The following is a 26175-nucleotide window of genomic DNA, read 5'->3' as shown; positions in this document are numbered from 1 at the left end:
ATGAAAACTGAAAACAATATAACTGGCTTTCATCAGCAACCCACATAACAGTTGATTAAAGTTAGGTGCTATATCAAACATAAGAACATATCCTACCTTATCTATCTTAAGTTGCATCTTGTTAGCTACAAAACTATTGTTACACATTCTCAAGATTACAGCAACATCATTTTTGCTACCTGAAATAGCTCGTGTGTCATAATTGTTTTAACACACCAGAGAATTTCTGCTATTGTTACAGCCTCTTTTAACATAAATTCTTTAACTCCATGTGGACAATTTGTTGTTGAAGGTAATGCAGATACTTTAGATTCTGAAGATAATGATACAAAGAAGTAAGTGGCTCAGAAGTAGTAGATGACACGGTAGCAGTTGACCTCTCTGGCTGAAAAAACACTTCGAGTTGAAATTATGTGCTCTTACTTAGTGTGTTGAAAATGCTTTTTCCCCTTCATGTGGCTAAAAAGCACCGGACATCTCATACTACTTAAAGATATTTGGCTACAGAAGTAACTGCAAAAGGCTACAGAAGGTTCACCAGGCACAGGTTCAAGCCAGTCCTTTAAATTTGGGTGACTCTTCAGAATATCTTAATAAAATTTCTTTAAATTAGACATCATAGCACTACTGATCTTTAAAAGAAGAACAAAATACTTACACCACTTTACAACCCCCCCCCCTCCCCCCCCCCCCCTCCAATTATTGTTGTTCTGTCCACACTGGTGGCAAACATTTCTCGTAGTGTATTCACATCATCTGTAAGGCTGTTTGTCATATACTTTCTGTATCATCTGCTACGTTACCTCCAGTGATGAGCGAACAGTAATGACACGTGCTACTGCACTATTAGTACTCAAAGCAGGTTCCTCCAATCAAAGTGAAAGGCCTTGCCACGACTGGTGGATGAAAACATACTAGAGAAGAAATGGCAGTAATAACTTGATACAGCAGCTAACTATAGCTCTGGTTTTCATAATTTTACTTGGATGTCGTCCACCAATTTTGAATACCTGGAAATGTGGTAGCATTATTTTTTGCTAATTCAGAGCCTTGCATACCACACTATTTTCACATTTCAAAGCAAATCTCAAGTTGTATCTGAAGTTTGTGGAGCACTGGTGGAAGTCCTGAAGGCTTGTGTAATTAATCAAAAACTTCATTAGATACACATATTACCAAATTTTTATTCAGTTGGTATGATTCTGCACAAATCATCAAAAATTATCACATCAACAATGTTGTTAGTTTCTGAGTTGCTTATGAATGTGACGGGGAATGAACACCTGTTTAGCCACAGCATTTAGTTTTCTTTGGTTCATGAATATCATCACGAAACTGTGTGAATGCATAGCTGTACCATACTATGTTGTCCAACAGTGTCTGCACCACTGTTCATCACCTTCCTCTTTTCCCATCGATACTGGACGACATGCAACTATATTTATTTATTTTCAATGCAGTTGCTACTAGCACCAAACATAGCAGCAATTCTCTGCAGAGCATCTTTTCTTTGTGCTGTTCTTGTACTGCTTGATCCATACGGAACTTCAACCTGATGCAGTGATAACAACTCGACAGCCTGCTGCATTGTCTGCTCCACTCAATACTACAAATGGAAAGAAAGTATGAAACAATCTGTACAGACACTGCTAGATACTTGGTTCTGTAATTCAAAACATGTTTCGAAATGGTGTCCACAAGTAGCAACTGGAAATATATTTTGAAAACATGTTTTAAGCTCAGTGTGTACATGGCTTCACAACTCCTCATGACCTTGAACCCTATCTACCACCCTTTCATTAAGGCAGAACAATAAGGATATTTTAATACAAATGATTTAAACAAATTTAAACAAAGTTTCTCAAAAACATAAATTTTTAATTACAAGCGGAGAATACACTAAGGGATAATGAACTAAAGGTTGGGAAAAAAGTATGTAAAATAAATAAAAAAAAGTATGTAAAATAAATAAGATCAGATTGAATGAGATTATACAATACCATGGTTCATCAATTTTGAGATGCGGAATGCATTTTTATGTTGGCTTCAGGTCTGATGTTGAAAACACATATTTGCTAAAGTTGGCTGTGAAAACACCTTGTACACATATAGTAATGTTATACTCAAAATGATATTTTTACCTTACTTTTCTTGTAAAATTCTAATTGTGAAAATAAAATTTAGTCACTGGCACATATCAATCTGAAGAAAACCATTATCTAACCAATCCAAATTTGAAAATAAAATTTAATCACTGGCACATATTAACCTTAATAAAATCATTATTTAACACTACACTTGTAACAACTACAAACCGTGTTGCAATTGAAGTCTCCATTACCCTTCATCCACATATTTATGTCAACAATGGTCAATATTTATGGTATAACACCTACACATTTGAGCCAATTTTCAGTTGAATTCATAGAGAGATGAAGTAAACATGTATGATCATGGATCGCAGTCAGTGCATTTGTGGAAGAAGTTGGTGGAGTATAGCACTCCAGGTACTTCGAAATTAGTTTTTAAGTACAGTATGAAAGCTTAGGCAAATATATCCATAAATGCATTTCTTGCTGGTAAAGTTCCAAAAAAACTGGAAAACTTTCATGTCACTCCACTGTTCCCAAGACAATGTGATTTGAAGAATCCACCTTGGAAATACAAATGACATGCAGCCGATCTTAGGTTTCGGAACAAGAACCAAAATAGCATTGGAGACAATGTGTGGTCACCGTATCCATACTGGCCACAATGCCCTTTGATGTTTGGTTGAAATGCTGCCAAGTAACGGAGTTGTACCAAGATTCCCTGAGAATTCCAAGTTTTCCAGAAGAATTTACCTTTACTGAGTGTAATAATAATAATAATAATAATATTTTGCAAATGTATTAAGGAGAACAATGTAACGGAACAAAGTATTGCATGAGACAAAAGCCTAAGAAAAACTTGTGTGTGCGACTGTGTGAAAATGTGAACTATATAAACCATATATATTTACAAACTTACTCAAATATCAGACTCATAAGGAGGAAAATCAATATAGATGCAAAGTAATATAGTATATAATTTATTACATCACAGTCATGTACACATATACTAATAACATCAACAATAATGACACTGATATCTCACTCCTCTGAACGAATTTACAAAGTTGTAGACCTATAGGAACATATGAAAATAAATTCCATGCTTATGTACATATAGATACATCAGTTTTTGCAGTTCCATTTCTCTTCATTTACATCGGAACTTTCAGTGCAATCTTTAAAAAAGCTGCTAGCATTTAACGCAATGGTATTCCTCTACAGGACTAAAAAATGTCTTTCCTCGCACTGACATAAAACACAAGTAAATTTTTAATAAGAAAGAAAGAAAATACCAATAAAAAGATCATTATCTTATTTCTAAGCATGCACTTTTTTATAGTTCTTCCATGTTAACTGAAGTGTGTGAGACAATGATGCCTCAAATGGTAAATTTTCCTTGATTTCTGTGTGCAAAAGCTGTCAGCAATTACACATTCAGGGGTGAAGCAGGGTCATTGTTTGTATTTCTTCCATCATTTCCATTCGTATCTCTGGCATGTCGTTCTGGGAGAAATCCAACTTAGCATCACGTGTAATGCATTCTGCATACTTGCACATGAAGACACCACAGTCACTGTTGTTGCTTTGTTTCGGGATATCCTAAACATAAAGGGAAAAAAATGTTACGAAGTTTCTAATATATGTGCAATCCAAGCATGAACCACAATTTTAGATCACACTCTGTACAGCACTGAATTTCAGAAACCACAAAAAGATCAAAAATTGTGCAGCCAACAGAAACTGTTTAAATAACACTATCTTCAGATACTTATGGCTTCTCTGTAAACACTTATTTCTCATGCTGGACATGTTTCAGACAAAAGTCTATTTTCAACAGGTGTTCTCTCAAAGAGAAATGAAAACACAATATCACAATAAACATAATAAAAGCATTTATGTAGGTACAAATATTTGCACTATATCCAAATACTTTTATTGTATTTATTTCAATATTGTGATTTCGTTTCTCCTCAATAGGACAAGTATTGAAAATGAAAATGGACTATGGTCCAAAACATGCTCAGTATGAGAAATACAAGTTTCTAGAGCAATCTGTGTCACATGATACAGACAAAGTTATGGGAAAATCTAATATGCAAATTAGAGAGTCTATAACAAAGATGACAGTTTATGATACAGGAGGGCAGGCCAAAAGCTGAATACATGAATGTGACAAGCCACTGTAACTAGCCGACTCATTTACTTATTTAGCAAGCTAGATCACTAAAGATAGGAGACAGAAAGTAGTAATAAGAAGCAGAATTGTTCAAGCTAAAAGTGACTTTGATAAAAAGGAGATATCTTAAAAAGGAGATATCTTAAAAAGTAATCTTGCATGAATCAGAAAAAGGTACTGAAAGCATATATTTGGAATGAAGCAGTGTACAGCTGTGAGACTTTGACTCCTGGAACTGAAGAAAGGAAAAACAATAAATTCTTTTGACATGTAATGTTCCAGGTGCATCCTGAATATCAAACAAACTGATAATTTAGTAACACTGGTGGATATGCAACTGGAAGATATGGACATATCAATACGCGTAACGCAACCTACATCTGGCGAGGGCAATCGTGGTGAGAACAGTGCCAATATTGCCAGATACTCACGTGAAGCTCTGTATTGGGCAAATACACTGCCCGATAGCAGTTTTCTTTCTAAGCTGTCACGATCTGGCCCACCTCTACCTGCGAACTCTGACAGCTGTACTGTTTACTGTGTGTACAGTGCTACAAATTACAGATGTGTGGTTTCATCTTCTGTTAAGCTTAATGGGACTTCAATTACTAAATGTGAGCTTATTGCCTAATTAGTGTTTGGATTGTCCGTCCCTGGTAGCTGAATGGTTAGCATGAAGGATTGTCAATCAGGAACCATTACTGTTTGGTTTGTGAATTAAAAGACAATTTCAGTTTGGTATTACACACAGTAATTATGTTCAATAAACATATTAATTATGTTCAATAAACATTGCTGGCTCTAAGTGAGCATTATAACAGAGAAGTTCACAAATGAGGGCGAGTTCAGAATTCCGTGTACTGTTGACGCACGAGGGGGCTGCTAAAAACAATAACAGAGGGTTATGTCAGTGTAAGAAGAACTAGACGAACACAAGCGAAGCCTATACATCAAATTATAAAATACATCGACTTTAAGTCCTGCAAAGAAATGGAGGCAAGTGGATATAAAGGCTGGAGATCCTGCCAACCAATTTTCAGAAGTGAGGAGAGCTGCCTCAAGTGTCTGAAGATGGTAGCCTTTAATAAACCCAAGTTGGATTCTCACTTTGTTTTGAATTGAAGCAACTGTCTTAAGCAAAAACTACAACAGTAGCTAGTATTACAACCAAAGACAACTATTAAAAAAAGGTTTGAGGACTAATCTCTGACAATCAAGGACATTAGTGATACAGGGTGTTTCATTTTCTTGTTTTCGATTTGGCTGTTAGTTTCTAGATGTGCATATTATTGTAAAATATTGGTGAGAACCACAGGCCACAGGGATACTTAATTTGGGCTGCATGCAGCCTGCGGGTCTCCGTTCGACAACTGCCTTAGACAATTTGTCAAACAGACCTGCCATTCTTACATATGTGATAGCACAGCATTCCTTGCCTTCCATTTAACATTCATCAAGCAGAATTGGTGGTTTAAACCAGTACAATGCAATTCTTAAAACAAGTTGCTAAAGTTACCTTTGAAGATTCAAAGATTTCCAAGCACTGTTACATATGAAACATTAGTAGTGTAGTGATTCGAGAATTTCTGTGTAAATTCCAGAGCCATTCAGCCTTCTACTGTCTCAAACACATGATATTCTAGATACAAGTATGAGATGGTAAAATCATACCTACTGCACATCACGTTTGTGTGTGCAGTTTTAAAATCAGTTGCGGGAAGGAGGTAGACGCGCCGGTTGAACGGCACTGACAAGTACCTATCGGGCAATCCATAGATGTGTTAGTGAGTGTATATGGAAGAAACATGGAACCTATATGCAGCTTTGTGCTTATTGTGTCACTGATTATTGTTATGTGATACAAGAACAGTTGGAAAAGTATTATTGTGGACTCTTGACTCAGCCTTGGTAGAGGCAAGACGTATTTTCCGATCATTTTAAGAAAGTCGTGGTAGTCAAGCCAACTTTCTTTTAACTGTAACTCATTTTGTTTCTAATGTTCGACAGTACAAGGTACTTACAGAAAGTTACATATGTATGTTGAAAGTGTGAATTATATTGTGGATGAAAGTCAAATACATTGTTAACTGACAAAAAGGAAAGGTTGTATGTCTACTAATTTTATAAGTAGAAAGATGCTTAAAAGTTCCTGTACCTAGCGCTATTCGGCGGAGAAGTCATGAGATTTTCCAGCAGCTGACTTTCCCGTAAAGAAAAGGGGCTGCAAAATTCCGAGTAAGTCACCTCGTAAAGAAGTGGGATGTGGTTTGGGGAAATAAATCAGTATAACCCGGACCCACACTGACACTTTTATAAGTCAACAGAATGTTAAGAGTAATTCATTAATGAAGTGATCAATAGCTCAGCATGTAATGTGTTTTGACAATAACATTACCTTATTTTGTATTTTATATTTATTAACAGATGAAAATGTTAATTAACAAATGTGTTATCATATTTATTAATAAAAAAGTATAATTTTATTTTCAATTACTGGTCATATGAAAATCAAACCTTATAAGTACAGAACCGAAAATGTAACATGAATTGTTTGGAAAATTTTCATTTTTTTTTTAAATGATTAGACAAATTTAAAAGTTGGTTTGCTTTTGCAAAACCTTCAACAGAGTTATTCTGAAGTGGCCTATGCTTGTTTTGTTCTTTGGGTTCTATTATAGCTTTCAATGAATGACTGCTTCTGTATTGAAAAGCAGCACCATTTTCACAGTTTCTGATTTAAGGTCCCATCCTCTTCAATATGAGAAAATATGCAGAATATTAATTTTGACCTTTCATGCACATTTGCAGTTGTAGCATTGAAAAGTGTGGGCTGCACTGGTAGAACTGACAAGGTCCCCAGTGGCGGGATTTTTGAAACCATTTATACGATGATGAAGATTAAGGTCAAGGTATTGCACACGGCAGGGGCATTCACCCTAGTGGGCCCTTGTTTGCAAGTAATGAATCGAAAAAAGGTCCGGAATTTCACAAGATGCTCTACAGCTTTAAAAATAGCAACTGTACTGTTACCATAGCATAACAATTACTGTGCAATACTCACAGGCAAAAGATTGTGAAATGAATCTTGTCAGGTGCTTTGAAGTTTCTCTATTTTTAAATCTTTATCAAAATTACTTTGATTGTTATTTTTATCTAATTAACTGGTATAAACGTAATTTTTTTTATTTCTGTTACTTTGTCACATCATACTAAACAGCATGTTAACTGTTTCAGTTATTCTCACTTCTTCTTCCTTTCACTGTTTTGCTACCTGAAATCTTTGTGCATGTAAATTTAATTACAAGGGGTGTTTGAAAAGTCTGTGCAAAGGGAGATGGCATCACTGGCACATATCGAGGTCATGTTTAGTTAGTAGCATCTTTGGAAAGAATGTACACCAAGTTTCAGCCACATCGGTCTATTTCTTTGTGTTTGGCACTTGTGTGAATCAAGGAAGTCAAGTGATTGTCAAAAAATGGACGAAAAAGAATATCGTGTGGTGATGAAACACTACTTTATGAAAGGCAAAATGCCTCAGGAGACTAAAGAGAAGCTTGATAAACATTACAGTGACTCTGCACCTTCGATTAATACAGTTTATACGTGGTTTCAAAATTTTCAGAGTGGCCATATGGACACAAGTGATGCTGAGGTTACGACTCCAGAATTCATTGAAATAATCCATGACATGGTGATGGATGACAGAAGAGTTAGGGTGCATGAGATTGCTATTGCTGTGGGCATCTCGAATGAATGGGTACATAATATTTTGCGTACACATTTGCACATGAGATAGCTATCTGCAAGATGGGTTCCGCAATTGCTCATGCTTGACCAAAAATGGAAGTGTTTCAAGGATGGGTTGCAGCTGTTCAGGAAGAATCCACAGGATTTTAAGTGTCGTTTTGTCACTGTGGATGAAACATGGATACATTACTATTCTCCTGAGAGCAAAGAACAACTTAAAAAAATGGGTTACCAAGGGAGAACCTGCACCAAAAAAGGCAAAGTACATTCTTTCAGCCGGAAAGGTTATGGCGACTGTCTTTTGGGATTCACAAGGGATAATCCTCATTGACTATCTGGAAAAGGGTAAAACTATTACAGGTGCATATTATTCATCATTACTGGACCATTTGAAAACTGAGCTGCAAGAAAAACGCCGGCGATTGGACCGCAAAAATGTCCTTGTCCATCACGGCAATTCACCAGCTCACACCTTAGCAGCTGTGGTCAAAAAATTAATGGAAATAGGATTCCAACTTGTTTCACATTTCCCCTATTCTCCAGACTTGGCTCTCTCGGTCTATTATTTGTTCCCCAATTTGAAGAAATCACTGGTGGGACAAAGATTTTATTCAAACAAGGTGGTGATTGCAGCAACCAATAGCTATTTTGCAGACTTGGACAATTCCAATTATTCGGAAGGGATAAAGAAATTAGAACAGTGTTGGATGAAGTGTTTATGTCTAAAAGGAGACTGTCGAAAAATAAAAAAGGTTTACCCCAAACATGTAAATAGTTTTTATTTTTGCACGGACATTTCAAATGCACCTCCTTTGTTGTCATTTTCATAATGAATGATAGATTGCTCTCACTATACAGTTGTCATTTTCATAATGAATGATAGATTGCTACTCACCATACAGTGGAGATGTTGAGTAGCATATAGGCAAAACAAAAGGACTGTCAAACAAGTTAGCTTACACACACACACACACACACACACACACACACACACACAAGACCACTGACTCTGATTGTTGATGGTCTCAGCAGGCAGACACTGTGTGTGTGTGTGTGTGTGTGTGTGTGTGTGTGTGTGTGTCAGAGATGGTTGAAATTCATGCTGTATGAGGGCGTTGTGTGTGCAGCAAATATGCACTGGCACAGTACGGATGTAGAAACAGATTCAATTTGGAATGAGACTTGATTGTAGCCAGAAAGGCTGCAAAATAACAAAAGCTAAAAACAAACACAAATACAACATGAGAACTCTCAACATAAACATACCTTCGCACACCGGATTTGCCATATTTCTTCACTTAGTGGCTCAACTGATCTCTGTGCACATTCTTCATTCAAGTAACTCCATATGGTCTGCAACAAAATTTTAAAATTACTACATGAATGTACTTATTTAGAATTATTTTCCTGGCATTCCTGAAATTTTATCTATTCATTTTTTGCATAAGCATAAGGCCGTGTAAGCCTCAGCCAAACACCACACGAAATACAACTACAGGATTATTACAAATGATTGAAGCAATTTCACAGCTCTACAATAACTTTATTATTTGAGATATTTTCACAATGCTTTGCACACACATACAAAAACTCAAAAAGTTTTTTTAGGCATTCACAAATGTTCGATATGTGCCCCTTTAGTGATTCGGCAGACATCAAGCCGATAGTCAAGTTCCTCCCACACTCGGCGCAGCATGTCCCCATCAATGAGTTCGAAAGCATCGCTGATGCGAGCTCGCAGTTCTGGCACGTTTCTTGGTAGAGGAGGTTTAAGCACTGAATCTTTCACATAACCCCACAGAAAGAAATCGCATGGGGTTAAGTCGGGAGAGCGTGGAGGCCATGACATGAATTGCTTATCATGATCTCCACCACGACCGATCCATCGGTTTTCCAATATATCATTATGGAAGTGCAGTGGAGCACCATCCGGTTGAAAGATGAAGTCGGCGCTGTCGGTCTCCAGTTGTGGCATGAGCCAATTTTCCAGCATGTCCAGATACACGTGTCCTGTAACGTTTTTTTTGCAGAAGAAAAAGGGGCCGTAAACTTTAAACCGTGAGATTGGACAAAGCACGTTAACTTTTGGTGAATTGCGAATTTGCTGCACGAATGCGTGAGGATTCTCTACCGCCCAGATTCGCACATTGTGTCTGTTCACTTCACCATTAAGAAAAAATGTTGCTTCATCACTGAAAACAAGTTTCGCACTGAGCGCATCCTCTTCCATGAGCTGTTGCAACCGCGCCGAAAATTCAAAGCGTTTGACTTTGTCATCGGGTGTCAGGGCTTGTAGCAATTGTAAATGGTAAGGCTTCTGCTTTAGCCTTTTCCGTAAGATTTTCCAAACCGTCGGCTGTGGTACGTTTAACTCCCTGCTTGCTTTATTCGTCGACTTCCGCAGGCTACGCGTGAAACTTGCCCGCACGCGTTCAACCGTTTCTTCGCTCACTGCAGGCCGACCCGTTGATTTCCCCTTACAGAGGCATCCAGAAGCTTTAAACTGCGCATGCCATCGCCGAATGGAGTTAGCAGTTGGTGGATCTTTGTTGAACTTCGTCCTGAAGTGTCGTTGCACTGTTATGACTGACTGATGTGAGTGCATTTCAAGTACGACATACGCTTTCTCGGCTCCTGTCGCCATTTTGTCTTACTGCGCTCTCGAGCGCTCTGGCGACAGAAACCTGAAGTGCGGCTTTAGCCGAACAAAACTTTATGAGTTTTTCTACGTATCTGTAGTGTGTCGTGACCATATGTCAATGAATGGAGCTACAGTGAATTTATGAAATTGCTTCAATCATTTGTAATAGCCCTGTACTATGAGTGGCAAATTTTGAACATATAGTAAAGCTGTAAAGGAAAATTGTAAGTTGGTAAAACATGAAACTTCCTGGCAGATTAAAACTGTGTGCCCGAACAAGACTCGAACTCGGGACCTTTGCCTTTCGCGGGCAAGTGCTCTACCATCTGAGCTACCGAAGCACGACTCACGCCCGGTCTTACAGCTTCACTTCTGCGAGTATCTCGTCTCCTACCTTCCAAACTTTACAGAAGCTCTCCTGCGAACCTTGCAGAACTAGCACTCCTGAAAGAAAGGATATTGCGGAGACATGGCTTAGCCACAGCCTGGGGAATGTTTCCAGAATGAGATATTCACTCTGCAGCGGAGTGTGCGCTGATATGAAACTTCCTGACAGATTAAAACTGTGCGCCCGACTGAAACTCGAACTCGGGACCTTTGCCTTGAATAGTACAGGATAAGGAGTACATCCCTCCCTTATGTCTAGAACTTCTCTTAGTCTCTCATTCTTGTTGTCCCTTCTCAGCCCTGGTACATATGGTATAATATCTGTCTTTCTCCATAGTGTATACCTATTTTTCTGAGGATATCAAACATCTCGCATCATTTCACATTGCCCAGCAATACTACTAGGTCAACCGATCCTAAGAAGCTGTCTTGATTTTTCTTAATCCTATGAAAATACAACCAAAAGCAATAAACATGTGGGAGTTTGGATCACATCTGCTGAGATTAATTATGGAAGCCAACAAAATTATCAGTATACAACAAAGTGAAGAAAGTATCGTCAGACTGAGTCTCACATCCACTATTGAGTGCAATGTCAGAAGTGCCCATCCAATGCCTTCACCTTTATACTGATGTGTTGTTGTTGTGGTCTTCAGTCCTGAGACAGGTTTTATCCAGCTCTCCATGCTACTCAATCCTGTGCAAGCTTCTTCATCTCCCAGTACCTACTGCAGCATACATCCTTCTGAATCTGCTTAGTGTATTCATCTCTTGGTCTCCCTCTACGATTTTTACCCTCCACACTGCCCTCCAATACTAAATTGGTGATCCCTCGATACCTCAGAACATGTCCTACCAACCGATTCCTTCTTCTAGTCAAGTTGTGCCACAAACTCCTCTTCTCCCCAATTCTATTCGATGCTTCCTCATTAGTTATGTGATCTACCCATCTAATCTTCAGCATTCTTCTGTAGCACCACATTTCGAAACCTTCTATTCTCTTCTTGTCTAAACTATTTATCATCCACATTTCACTTCCATACATGGTTGCACTCCATACAAATACTTTCATAAATGACTTCCTGACACTTAAATCAATACTGGATGTTAACAAATTTGCCAGTCTACATTTTATATTCTTTCTACTTCGACCATCATCAGTTATTTTGCTTCCCAAATAGCAAAACTCCTTTACTGCTCATTTCCTAATCTAATTTCCTCAGCATCACCTGACTTCATTCGACTACATTCCATTATCCTTGTTTTGCTTTTGTTGATGTTCATCTTATACCCTCCTTTCAAGACACTGTCCATTCCGTTCAACTGTTCTTCTAAGTCCTTTGCTGTTTCTGACAGAATTACAATGCCATCGGCGAACCTCAAAGTTTTTATTACTTCTCCATGGATTTTAATACCTACTCCGAACTTTTCTTTTGTTTCCTTTACTGCTTGCTCAATATACAGATTGAATAGCATCGGGGACAGGCTACAATCCTGTCTCACTCCCTTCCCACCCATTGCTTCCCTTTCATGCCCCTCGACTCTTATAACTGCCATCTGGTTTCTGTGCAAATTGTAAATAGCCTTTCGCGCCCTGTATTTTACCCCTGTCACCTTCAGAATTTGAAAGAGAGTCTTCCAGTCAACATTGTCAAATGCTTTCTCTAAGTCCACAAATGCTAGAAATGTAGGTTTGCCTTTCCTTAATCTTTCTTCTAAGATAAGTCGTAGGGTCAGTATTGCCTCACGGGTTCCAACATTTCTACGGAATCCAAACTGATCTTCACTGAGGTCAGCTTCTATCAGTTTTTCCATTCGTCTGTAAAGGATTTGCATTAGTATTTTGCAGCTGTGACTTATTAAACTGATAGTTCGGTAATTTTCACATCTGTCAACACCTGCTTTCTTTGGGATTCGAATTATTGTATTCTTCTTGAAGTCTGAGGGAATTTCGCCTATCTCATACATCTTGCTCACCAGATTGTAGAGTTTTGTCAGGACTGGCTCTCCAAAGGCTGTCAGTAGTTCTAATGGAATGTTGTCTACTTCCGGGGCCTCGTTTCGACTTAAGTCTTTCAGTGCTCTGTCAAACACTTCACGCAGTATCATATCTCCCATTTCATCTTCATCTACATCTACATCCTCTTCCATTTCCATAATATTGTCCTCAAGAACATCGCCCCTGTATAGAGCCTCTCTATATATGCCTTCCACCTTTCTGCTTTCCCTTCTTTGCTTAGGACTGGGTTTCCATCTGAGCTCTTGATATTCATGCAAGTGGTTCTCTTTTCTCCAAATGTCTCTTTAATTTTCCTGTAGGCACTATCTATCTTATCCCTGGTGAGATAAGCCTCTACATCCTTACATTTGTACTGTAGCCATCCCTGCTTAGTCATTTTGCACTTCCTGTCGATCTCATTTTTGAGAAGTTTGTATTCCTTTTTGCCTGCTTCACTTACTGCATTTTTGTATTTTCTCCTTTCATCAATTAAATTCAGTATCTCTTCTGTTACCCAAGGATTTCTACTAGCCCTTGCCTTCTTACCTACTTGATCCTCTGCTGCCTTCACTACTCCATTCCTCAAAGCTACCCATTCTTCTTCTACTGTATTTCTTTCCCCCATTCCTGTCAATTGTTCCCTTATGCTCTCCCTGAAACTCTGTACAACCTCTAGTTCTTTCAGTTTATCCAGGTCCCATCTCCTTAAATTCTCACCTTTTTGCAGTTTCTTCAGTTTTAATCTACAGTTCATAACCAATAGATTGTGGTCAGAGTCCACATCTGACCCTGGAAATGTCTTACAATTTAAAACCTGGTTCCTAAATCTCTGTCTTACCATTATATAATCTATCTGAAAACTTTTAGTATCTCCATGGTTCTTCCATGTATACAACCTTCTCCATGATTCTTGAACCAAGTGTTAGCTATGATTAAGTTATGCTCTGTGCAAAATTCTACCAGGCGGCTTCCTCTTTCATTTCTTAGCCCCAATCCATATTCAGCTACTACGTTTCCTTCTCTTCCTTTTCCTACTGTCGAATTCCAGTCACCCATGACTATTAAATTTTCGTCTCCCTTCACTACCTGAATAATTTCTTTTATCTCATCATACATTTCATCAATTTCTTCATCATCTGCAGAGCTAGTTGGCATATAAACTTGTACTACTGTAGTAGGCGTGGGCTTCGTGTCTATCTTGGCCACAATAATGCATTCACTATGCTGTTTGTAGTAGCTTACCCGCACTCCTATTTTTTTATTCATTATTAAACCTACTCCTGCATTACCCCTATTCGATTTTGTATTTATAACCCTGTATTCACCTGACCAAAAGTCTTGTTCCTCCTGCCACCGAACTTCACTAATTCCCACTATATCTAACTTTAACCTATCCATTTCCCTTTTTAAATTTTCTAACCTACCTACCCGATTAACGGATCTGACATTCCATGCTCCGATCCGTAGAACGCCAAATTTCTTTCTCCTGATAACGACGTCCTCCTGAGTAGTCCCCGCCCGGACGTCCAAATGGGGGACTATTTTACCTCCAGAATATCTTACCCAAGAGGACGCCATCATCATTTAATCATACAGTAAAGCTGCATGCCCTCGGGAAAAATTACGGATGTAGTTTCCCCTTGCTTTCAGCCGTTCGCGGTACCAGCACAGCAAGGCCATTTTGGTTAGTGTTACAAGACCAGATGAGTCTATCATCCAGACTGTTGCCCCTGCAACTACTGAAAAGGCTGCTGCCCCTCTTCAGGAACCACACGTTTGTCTGGCCTCTCAACAGATACCCCTCCGTTGTGGTTGCACCTACGGTACGGCCATCTGTGTCGTTGAGGCACGCAAGCCTTCCCACCAATGGCAAGGTCCATGGTTCATGTATGTAACAAAAATGACTCCACTGAGTGACCAATTGATATGGAACCCAGACTGACGTCCATGACATGACAATTGTTCACTGTCCAATACAGTAGAAATAACCTTCTGCACAGTTCTGGAAGAGCAGCAAAATATCCATCCAAGTGGTCCATAATCTCCTCAATCGACTCAAAATGTTTTCCACACATAAAGGGTGCCAAATCTGATGAGTATATTGAATTTTACAACAATACATACTCAAGACTCTTCATTTCTTCCAACGTGAAAACACTTTTGTAGGCAGGATTGTCTTTATGATTTTTATTTTTGTCTTTTGCAATCCTAGGCATTTTTTTTGTAAATTTTTCACCTACATGTTTAGGAGGGATACAACACTGGCCGCCATGACATTTGCACAAAACAAAGCAAAGCAAGACATTACAGGCTTCACACGGTTCATTTCTGTTCCACTGTCACAAGGCCAAAACAATAATGGTTGGTTGGTTTGAGAATTAAAGGGACCAAACTGCATAGGTCATCAGTACCTTGTTTCATAAACACACACAGCACAGTGAAACCATCCATTAGTCATTCGAAGCACAAGATAAAAATTCCAGGGGAAGAAAATCCCCAAGGTCAATAATAAAGAAACATGGAAAACGGAGCACAGCAATAAAAACAACAAAGAGAAGAAAGGCAGAAAGCATTAAACTGTACAGCAGAGGATGAGCCAGCCACTCTGCAGCACGTTAAAACCTCCAGCCTAAAAGAATAGGAGGGAGTCGAATTAAAACACAATACTGAGTAAAAGATACAGCTGAAAAGAGGGTGATTGAATAAAATTAAATGGACCTATAAAAGCCGCTTGCGTGAATAAAACTTAAAACCCGATCTGCCATAGAGACATTGTCACCTAAAAGAGATGATAAATCACCCTGGAGATTAAAAGCACGCTTGAGAGCGGTTAAAAGAGGACATTCCAACAACAGATGGGCCACCGTCATGGTTGCACCACAGCGACAATGAGGGGGGTCCTCTCGACGCAGCAGATGACCATGCGTCAGCCGCCAAAACAATAATGCATACACTATTTGAATTGGACAATACTAAGGGTGACTATGTGAAAAATCTCAACACCAAAACTGTAACACAAGGAAATTAGCTTGTGTATGGACCCTGGACACTCGTATAAAGAACTGAGTGTGTTATAATACTAAGATAAAGTTTGGGAGATCCGTTATGTATTTTTTTTTTTTTTTATCTGTGTGTAAAGTGGGACTATCAGAAAAGCTATTTCGGGCCATATTGTTTTGTTGCCTGGCAGATGTCACATATGAAGTAGAGGATTATGAGCCTTCATAAAGAAGACAAACATAGAGATATCATCCATGTCTTCCGTACGAAGCCCCACTACAGTCCTGAGGCGCTGACAGGGGCTTCTTGTTCTTGAAGACCACACACATACTTGACAACTGTGAAATTTTGACAGGACGGCCTGCCTCCAATGCTCACTGTACTGAAAAGGATGTGACAACACAACCAGAATGTGAGGAACTGCCAGTGCTGCCATAGCAAGGATCACTGACAAGATCTCGATCCATGGTGCTGTGGCTCCAATGAGAAATTCTGGAACAAAGAGTCACTGTTTTTCCAGGAGAGTAGGAGAGGAAGCAATGCTGCAAGCTGCGCTGTGCAGCTTTTGCAGTAACTGTTAGCACTGTTGGTTGGTGTTCTGCAGGTCACCAGTGCAAATCTGATCGCTGACAATTATTTGTTATTTAGTATGTATTGTTTCTGGAAGGTACTCACTTACTTTACTTTTTCGTGTCCGGAGATTTGTTTCAAAGCCTTTCAGCCCAATGTCGGGCCAAGTCCAATGTTTCTCTCTTCTCAAGCCATAGTTCGTCAAGGGTACACCTTGTGGGGCAGATGGAACACTGTAGAAGGTGTTCCATATACTGAACTTCACCACAGTCACATTTGTTGTCTCCTTCGTCCTTGAAGCCCCATTTGACTAGGTTTGCTTTAACTGGTGCTACACCTGTTCTGATGCGGTTCAGTGCTCTCCAAATCTTCCAGCTTGATGTACTGCCACTGGGTATTTCTCGTGAGGCAGGGTAGTCCTTCGGAGGCTCGCTCAATTCACTAGTGAGGAATCTCTTGCAGGATTTAAGTCTGCTACGTCCACATGAAGAACCATGCAGCGGGTGGCGCTCGTCGAAAATCTGTTTGAATTTTTCTGTATGTTCGTGCGCAATTCTTCGGGATTCAGGGGATGAGAATCCAGCTGCTTTGTATATTTTCCCAAGTGGAGTGGGTTTCATGCAGCCTGTTGTTGGCCTGCATGTTTCATTAAGGACTGTAGTGACTTTTTTGGCATGTGTGGATCGGGACCATACAGGGCATGCATATTCTGCCGTGGAGAAGCAAAGTCCTTGAGCAGTTGTTCGTAATACTGTCGGACTAGCTCCCCATTTACTATTCATCAGTTTTCTTAGAATATTGTTCCTGGCAGCAACTTTTTGGTAGGTTTTTTCACAGTGATATCTGTACGTCAGTGATCTATCCAGCACCACACCAAGGTATGTTGGTTTGTCTGTATGGTCCAGTTTGTTGCCATTCCAGGTGACATTCAGCTTCCTGTTTGCCTGTTTTGTGTGGAGGTGGAAAGCGCTAACCTGTGTCTTAGATGGATTTGGTTTGAGGGAGTTCTCTTTATAGTATTCAGACATTACGTGTAGCGAGCTTTCTAATTTCCCTTCTACTTCCTCGAAGCTATTTCCTTGCGCTGTAATGGCCAGATCATCGGCATACAAGAAATGGGTAGTACGTTCGGGTGTTGGTTGATCATTGGTGTATAGGTTAAATAGTAGGGGGGCCAGCACACTGCCCTGGGCGAGACCGTTCTTTTGTCGACGCCATCGGCTTTTTTTCCCGTCCAGCATTACATAGAACTGTCTGTTTTGCAGCAGAGATTCAATGATTTTTGTGAACTAATGATCCTTAAATGTGCAGTACAGTTTTCCCATGAGCTTTCTGTGGTTGATGGTGCCATATGCAGAACTTAAGTCCACCAATGCTACACCTGTTATTTGTTTGTTTTCAAACCCTTCCTCTATGTGTTTTGTGAGTGCTAGGATTTGACTGGTGCATGATTTCCCGGGTCTGAATCCAGCCTGTTGGGGAATGAGCTTTCGGTCTGCGATATTTGCTGTGCGGTTTAGGATTATTCGTTTGTACAGTTTGTACAGATGGCACAGGAGCGCTATTGGGTGGTAGTTTTTCGGCTGACCTGCGTCTTTCGGAAGGTACTCAAAAATTGATATGTTTGTAATATTTCTATATTCTTGAATATTCAACATATAAATAAATAGTAGCACTCCCAATAGAAGAGTTCACAATAAAAGTGCTTTCAGTGCCAAGTGCTGTTCTTCACTGATGACCCTGCTTTCGGATTTGGACTAGAGAGTGGTTACAACACAAAAATGTTTTCTCTTACCTTCAGACATGACTCATTCTCTCCTCCCATACTGTCGTAATACACAAGTGTCTGCTTTCGGAAATCCACAGCTGCCATACACCAGTGCGTTCCCAGGTGAACCGGAATTATCAAAATGTCATGTTTGAATACATCTACCTGTAAGTGGCAAAATAACAAAACTTAGCATTTCAGATCACACAACAGAGGAATTAAATCCCATTACCAAATGATGGCATTATGTTGTGAAACAGATTTAAAATACAAACACACACACACACACACACACACACACACACACACACACACACACACACACACACAAGCACCCCTCCATGATGAAAATAAACCTGTAATAAGAATGCTATTATTCAGACAATACATCTGCCCAAGACTGGTCAAGCATTTCCCACTGGTTATTTTGCATGTTAAATTCAAACAGTTGTAAAAGCTACACACAACTGCAGTGAGAGAATCATGGAATCTCACCAAAACAAGGATTTTTATCAAGTGTTTCATATTTGTGGACCAATCAAATGTAAAAGAAAGGATTAACACCAGAATAAACACACATTCAAGTGTAATTTTCTAGTATCTTTCCTAACCCCCATCCTCTTCCATTTTCAGCTGTTAAGGGTATACGGAATGAGTTTTTCGATGAAAAAATCGATTTTTGGGTAAATGCCTTTTCGAAAAATTTAGACTCTCCCGTTTAATACCATGTATAAAATATTTGGATGACGTGAATGGAACTATTTTAAATAATTTTTTAAAATAATTTCGACACACTATGTTCCGCACCTTGTATACGAGATGCGAAATATACCTGATATAGACAGCTTTGCCAGAGATATAATTGAGCACAAGAGAGTTAGCTTTTCTGTTGGCTACACTGCTAGACAGTTGACAATAGATTCTGCACCATTTGTATTGTTTCCTTTGTGAGTACATCCATGTCATTGTTGTGAAAGTCGTATGCGGAGAAGTCATTGAGTTTTCTTTCCTCCAACACGCCAAGTCCTAGTCTGAAGGTATTTAGAAAGTGTGTACATTGGCGCAAGAAAGTAAAGTGTACTAAAAATTCGTCTGATTCATCTTCATCAGTATCTGATGTCCCAGTAGCGACTAACGTCAACACTGGTAGTGATACATTGAGTGATGCTGCTGCCACTACACCAGAAAGTGCTTCAAGAAGAAAACTAGCTGGAATTGAAGAAGAATACAAGAAAATAAATGCTGGGACTACAAAATATGAGGTAATTAATGTCTCTTTATTATCAGACGTTTTGGAGAACAATGTGTGCTGCAAACAATGTGGAAAATGTGGCGTTTCATTGAAAACAAACTTACATGTAGGAGTTGCTTGTGAATTAGAGTTGATGTGCAGTTATTGCAAACACAGTGTTACTTTCTTTAATTCCTCACATGTTACTGCAGATACAGGTAAACTATACGATATAAACATTAGACTGGTTTATGGATTACGGTGTATAGGAAAGGGCAGGGCTGCAGGTGCCATGTTGTGTGGTGTGATGAACCTCCCTCCTCCATCTTCAAAATTTAACAAACACATAATTGCAATAGGCTCTGTTGTAGAAGATGTGGCACAGGAAAACATGAAAGATACTGTTGAGGAAGCAGTTGTTAAAAATAATAATAGCAGAGACTTGTCCATAGCTTTTGATGGAAGCTGGCAGAAGAGAGGCTACACATCTCTGAATGGTGTAGTAACAGCTACAAGTGTGGACACTGGTAAGGTAGTTGATGTGGCAATACTTTCCAAGCATTGCAGATGCAAGGAGAAAATGAAAAATAAACATGAAGAGGAATGCATGGCAAATTACTATGGGTCAAGTGGTGGTATGGAAGTTGCTGGTGTAAGAAGTATTTATCAACGCCCAGTATAATGGTACAACGTTAGATATATAAATTATCTTGGAGATGGTGACTCAAAGGCTTTCAAAGAAATTGAGGAACTGAGACCCTATGGTAACGATGTGAAAATTTCCAAACTGGAGTGTGTTGGCCATGTTCAGAAAAGGATGGGATCAAGACTTCGACGGCTCAAGGCTAGCATGAAAGGCAAGAAATTGAGCGATGGAAAAACTTTAGATGGGAAAAATAGACTGACAGATGCTACAATAGATCATATTCAGAAGTGCTATGGTCTAGCAATAAGACAGAATACAGCAGATGCAGAATTAATGAGAAGAGCAGTCTGGGCTCTGTTTTTTCATACAGCTTCAAACAATGAGAATCCCCAACATGGGCTATGTCCAAAAGGAGACGATAGTTGGTGCAAGTACAACAGAGGCAAGGTAACTAAGAAACAATACAATCACCCTCATCACCTGCCACCTGCCATAATGGATGAAATAAAACCAATATTCCGAGACCTCGCAGATATAAGTCTACTAAAGAAATGTATTCATGGCCGGACTCAAAATCCAAATGAGTGTGTGAACCATGTGATATGGAATAGACTACCTAAAACTGTGTTTGTGGGTATAAACACACTTCACTTTGGCGTTTACGATGCTGTTTCATCATTCAATCAGGGCAATATAACAAAGTGCAAAGTTCTGCAGAAGTTGGGACTCTGTGTAGGACTACGAACTGCCGCAGCTATGCTTTGTTTGGACAAGGAACGGCTCAGGTCTTCAGATAATGCCATAAAAGTATATTCAAAGATGGCTAGACAGCATAGCAGAGCCATCAAGAGGAAGCTGTTGGACGATACTGATGATACAAGCTATGGAGCAGGCTTTTACTGAAGTAAAAACTTTGAAGCTAATTTCCCATAACTTTAGTTTTTTTTGTGTGTAAGGTACATTTTCTCAGGGCCTATTTATAGTAGAAAGATGAAATTTTCTGTAGTTGTTCCTTAAGACCTTCTAATATATCTGAATCAAAAGATATGTGGAATTATTTTGTATTAATGGATGTAAATTTTAAAATACTTGTTAAAATGTATAACTTTTTTTAACATTTACAAAAAATAAAATATCTGAAAAACTATACATTATGTTTTCAAAATTAATAATTCAGCATAAAATCAGAACATATCTCTGCATTCTGTGAAAAAATCAAGAGTATCGTCCAAATAACAAATGAGAAAATGTTTCTAACTTTTAGCTCAATTTAACATTGTATGCATAGGGCGTTCCGTATACCCTTAATGTAGAGTGCTGAAGTTGGAACTTTTACATTTAAATGTGAAAGTTGAGTGGCAAAAAAAAAAAGAAGAAAAGGAAGGAAGATTTAGAGTTAAATATCCCCTTGAGGAAGAAGTCATTACGGGCAAAATGGTAACAGAATCAAAGTCAAATGGCTTGAGAAAGGTGAGTTTTCTATACAATTTATTTAGATCTACATCTACAACCATACTCTGCAAAACACTATGAAGTGCATGGCAGAGGGTATGTCCCAATTTAACAGTTGTTAGGACTTTTTAGCATTCCATTAACATATGGTACAAGGGAAGAATGACTGCTTAAATACTTCTTTACAAGCTGTAATTAGTCTTTGCCTCTGTGATCTCCATGGGAGTGATACAGACGGGGTTGTAATATATTACTGGATCCATCATGTAAAGATGTTTCAAGACACTTTCTAAGTATGTTTTTGGGAGACAGTTTATATCTAGTGGCCATTTGTACCGCCCTTCTTCATAACCATCAAATATCCAAGTCAATCCTATTTGATACAGGTCCCACACCCCTGAGCAACATTCTAAGATGGGTTGCACGAATGTTTTAAATGCAGTCTCCTTTGCAGATTGATTGCACTTCCTTACTATTCTGCCTGTGAATCACTGTCTGTCACCTGATTTATGTGTAACTGAGCCTATATGGTTGTTCCATTTCACATCCCCATAAATTTTTACACTCATCCATTTTTTTGAGTTGGCTGATTCCAACTGTGACTCACTTGCAATAAACACTATTTCAGGTCACTTTTGGTAAGCTATTTTTGTCCCACTGGGCATTATCAAGCAATTTGGAGGTAAGAACAACAACAAAAGTTGTGGACACTTCAATTAAAAGAAGAAGTAATAATAAAACACAGGACATTGGCCACAAGGAGATGCAAAGTTCCTGTGACAAGGCAGAAAACTGATGATGAAAATGACTACAAAAATATCCAACACTATGTTCAAGAATCATTTAAGCAGTATGTTAGAAAAGACTCAAACAGCAGATCTGGTACTTCTATAGGTGGGGTATGGTCAATAGCATATGCAAGTCTGACAAAAATCATAATACGAAAAATATACTATTGTATGCACTCACTTTTCTTATTAAGATCTCAGGACTAGCAAGCTACATTAAATCTCTCCTCTACACAGAATCTATGGCTGCCATTGGAGTTAATCAATGAGCCAGCAGGAAGTTGGTGAGATACAACAATTTGTGATACTATCACAGTGTGGTGCTAACAGATTATGTCCATAATGGGCAAACTATCATGGGAGCACACTACAGAAATCTCCTAATGCATTTACAAGAGCCTGTTAAGACAAAGGCAACTAAAGCTGTCTGAAGGAGTGGTTTTGCTGCATCACAATGCCCCAGCTCATTCTGCACAAAACACAGCCCCCTATGCTGCTTCTTTTGGCTGTCAAATGTGAACTCCCCCTCCACCTATTCTCCTGACATGGCACCCATAAACTAGTGACTTCGTCCTCTAGGATAAAGAAATCATTATGTGGTGGCAGTCATTCCAGACTGATAATGAGGAAAAAATGAAGAAGTCACTAGGTATTGGGTGCTGTGTCAGGAAAATATGGGGAGGGGAAGTCCACATTTGATAGCCCAAAGAAGCAGCACAAGTGGCTGTGTTTTGGGCAGAATGAGCTAGGAGAAAACCAAGTCACAAAAAAACTTTGGAAAAATGTCAACAAAAATATCAGAGTGTCTCTACAAAACATTCCTGAAGACATATGGAGAAATGAAAGAATCTCACAATAATGGAAGAGGGCCATCAACCACCCACTCCACAAGAAAGGGTCCAAAACAGACAACAGCTAGAGAGATCTCACTCACTTAGCAAAATATGAACAAGATATTCTCTAAAATCCTACTAAACACAGCAGAACCCAACTATACTATCAGCTTGGAGATTACCAGCAAGTTTAAGGAAAGAAATATCCAGCCCAGAAAAAAAAACTAAACCTAAAAAACATAATGGCCCGCCAAAAATCAAGTGGAAGACAATATGTATCCATTTTCGTGGACTTGATAGACCAGAGACAAGAAAACCCTCATTCCTGTACTAAAAGAACTAAATGTAGACAATATAACCATACCCCCAGCCAGAGAAACCCTTACCAACGTATACTCGAGAGCTATCTTTGGCTCTTTTGAGATAAAAAAACTGGTGTACAGCAAGGACACAGACTCTCCCCACTGCTATTTAACTACATCCCAGAAAAAGTGACAGTGGAACACAAAGTCCTGTAGTTGAATCCTTCTAGGAACAAAACACAAAAGCATCAAAGTCAACAGCCTAGTTTTTTCAGATGATGCGGGCTTACTGGCGGAGACCTGGAAAGATGCCAAAAAACAGACACCTTCAAACTACAAAAATGGGCACAAAGAATAGATCTCAATAGCTTGTTCAAAAAGACCAAGATAACTGAAAAAATCAAAACATTTTAAGGTGAGAGAACAACAAATTTCTAGGAGAACTGATCAGCTGTAATGGTCTCGAGACAACAATGGAATCTACAAGAAATAAAGCTTAACTGGCCTTCCACCTCACCAGAAACATGTTCTCTTACGGAATGCAACAATAAGACGTTATATAACGGTAATCAAAGTGGAATGCCTTACAGAGAGTCAAAATATTGTCCATACCAATTGTGGCCAAAAGGCTAGAGATCAAAGAAAGGAAAATAGTAAGAAAAATCCTAGCCCCTCAAGCACCATAACAACAACCTAATCCACATTCAAAATGAAGCCTTTTACCAGATAACCCAAAATCCCTCAAACACAATGACGAAAAGAAAAAGAAGATGGATTTCATGGACATGTCCTAAGAATGAATCCCAAAGACCAACCCCTGCCCCTCCCCTTGGCTAAAAGAAAAGCAATAAATATTAAAAACTTACAAAGTGGTTGACCTAATGTACTCCAAAGTCAGGTGAAATGAAAAAGGAAGAAAGTAGTAACCAATAAAACCTCTCATAATTGCAAAATGCTGTTGTAATCATTGTCTACACCAGGGCTTCCAAACGTGTGGTCCGCAGACCCCTTAGGGGTCCGCCAGCTCTTTCTAGGGGGTCCGCGGCCCCCTTTCACCAAATCGTGTAAAATAATGAGTAAAATTATTGAATAAAAATGTGAAAATCAAATCCGTCACTATTTTTTTCGTGTGATAAACATGTCTACTTTTACTTCAGGTCGTATTCCCAAGCAGCCTTCACGGTTCCTAAGTGAGAACACTTACTCATTTAGTGCCGGCGAATGCGGCTTCTCTGATCGACTGTTTCGCAACAATACGGGGGTCGTTTGTGCGCCGGCTCGCAGCGCTAGATGCGCTGAAACCTTTTACGCATGCGTGGAGCGAGCTTTGTCGACCAATCACAGCGCTCGCTGGCACGTATGCGGCCCTGGGCATCATTAAATGTTAAACTTGCTTTGTCAGTGCACTACCTATTTCATAAGTCGATTTTTGACCATTTTATTACTTCTAACATGGATTGGTGGCTGAAGTCAGGATTATTGAAGAAGGGTGCAGTTTCTCCATCGCCTTCACAACAAGGGAAGTTTCCAGTTGAAATGAAGGAGGAGGGAGCACAACCAAAGGAAGAACAATCACAAGAAGCTCCACAGCCGGATTTATTATGTGAAAACGCTGCAAATACTCCATTGGTTGCAATATCCTGTGGAAGTGGAATAACCAAGAAGCGTAAATAAAACGAAAGCTATTTAGAAATGAGCTTTATGGAGACAAAGGAGGGTAAAGCTCAGGGTGTAATTTGTGCGCGAGTCCTTCCGAACAGTTCAATGGTTCAAGTTAAATTGCGCCGTCATTTTGAAGATACTCACCCGGATTTCCAGGCTAAAGACATCGATTTTTTTTTTCAAAAAGAAGAGTCCTGAACTAGCTGTTTCTCAGAATTGCATGAAAACTCAAGCAAAAACATTTAATGAAAATTCATTAAAAGCTTCTTTCTTGGTTAGTTATCGAGTGGCAAAAACAGGCAAAGCCCATACCATTGCAGAAAATCTAATAAAGCTGTGTGTTAATGATATTGTTTCTTGCATGCTAGATGAAAAGGCAGTAAAGCTTGTATCTTCGGTGCCATTATCAAACAATGCTGTCAAGAGACGTATTGTTGACATGTCAAATGATGTGAAAGACACTCTTGTTTCTTGCATACAACACAATTCATTTTCTCTGCAGATAGATGAATCCGCTGATGTTGCAGGATTAGTGATTTTATTGGCTTCTGTCCATTATGAATATTCTGGATGTTTTGAGGAGGACCTCTTATTGTGCAGACCACTACCGGCCAACGCAACAGGTGCTGAAATATTCCGTCTACTGGATGATTTTTTAAGGACTAACAAAGTTTCATGGTCTGATTTCATAGATGTGTGCACAGATGGTGCAAAAGCTATGACAGGTCCTACGGTCAGAGGAATAACGAAAATAAAAGAAACGCCAAGAGTTGCAGCAGCAGTCATTGTGCTCTCCACAGATATGCTTTAGCTACGAAACGAATGCCTGTTTCGTTCAAGAAAGTTTTAGACGAATCTATTCAAATCATTAACTACATAA

General features: G+C 39.1%; 1 protein-coding gene across 1 annotated transcript in view; it reads right to left on the bottom strand.

Annotated features, from left to right (window-relative positions):
- Positions 1 to 3054: 3054 nt before the first annotated feature.
- Positions 3055 to 26175, bottom strand: part of LOC126424835 (serine/arginine repetitive matrix protein 2-like) — a 382172-nt gene continuing 359051 nt past the window's right edge. Inside the window, exons 42-44 of the mRNA XM_050087642.1 lie at positions 18409 to 18546; positions 9283 to 9369; positions 3055 to 3692 (exon numbers count right to left, since the gene is read on the bottom strand). Of these exons, the coding sequence (XP_049943599.1) occupies positions 3528 to 3692; positions 9283 to 9369; positions 18409 to 18546 (390 nt within the window). The 3' untranslated portion in view covers positions 3055 to 3527. The remainder of the gene's footprint in view (positions 3693 to 9282; positions 9370 to 18408; positions 18547 to 26175) is intronic.

This window comes from Schistocerca serialis, chromosome 10 (genome assembly GCF_023864345.2).
Source record: "Schistocerca serialis cubense isolate TAMUIC-IGC-003099 chromosome 10, iqSchSeri2.2, whole genome shotgun sequence".
NCBI lineage: Eukaryota > Metazoa > Arthropoda > Insecta > Orthoptera > Acrididae > Schistocerca > Schistocerca serialis.
This window is presented reverse-complemented; position numbering and strand designations above follow the sequence as displayed.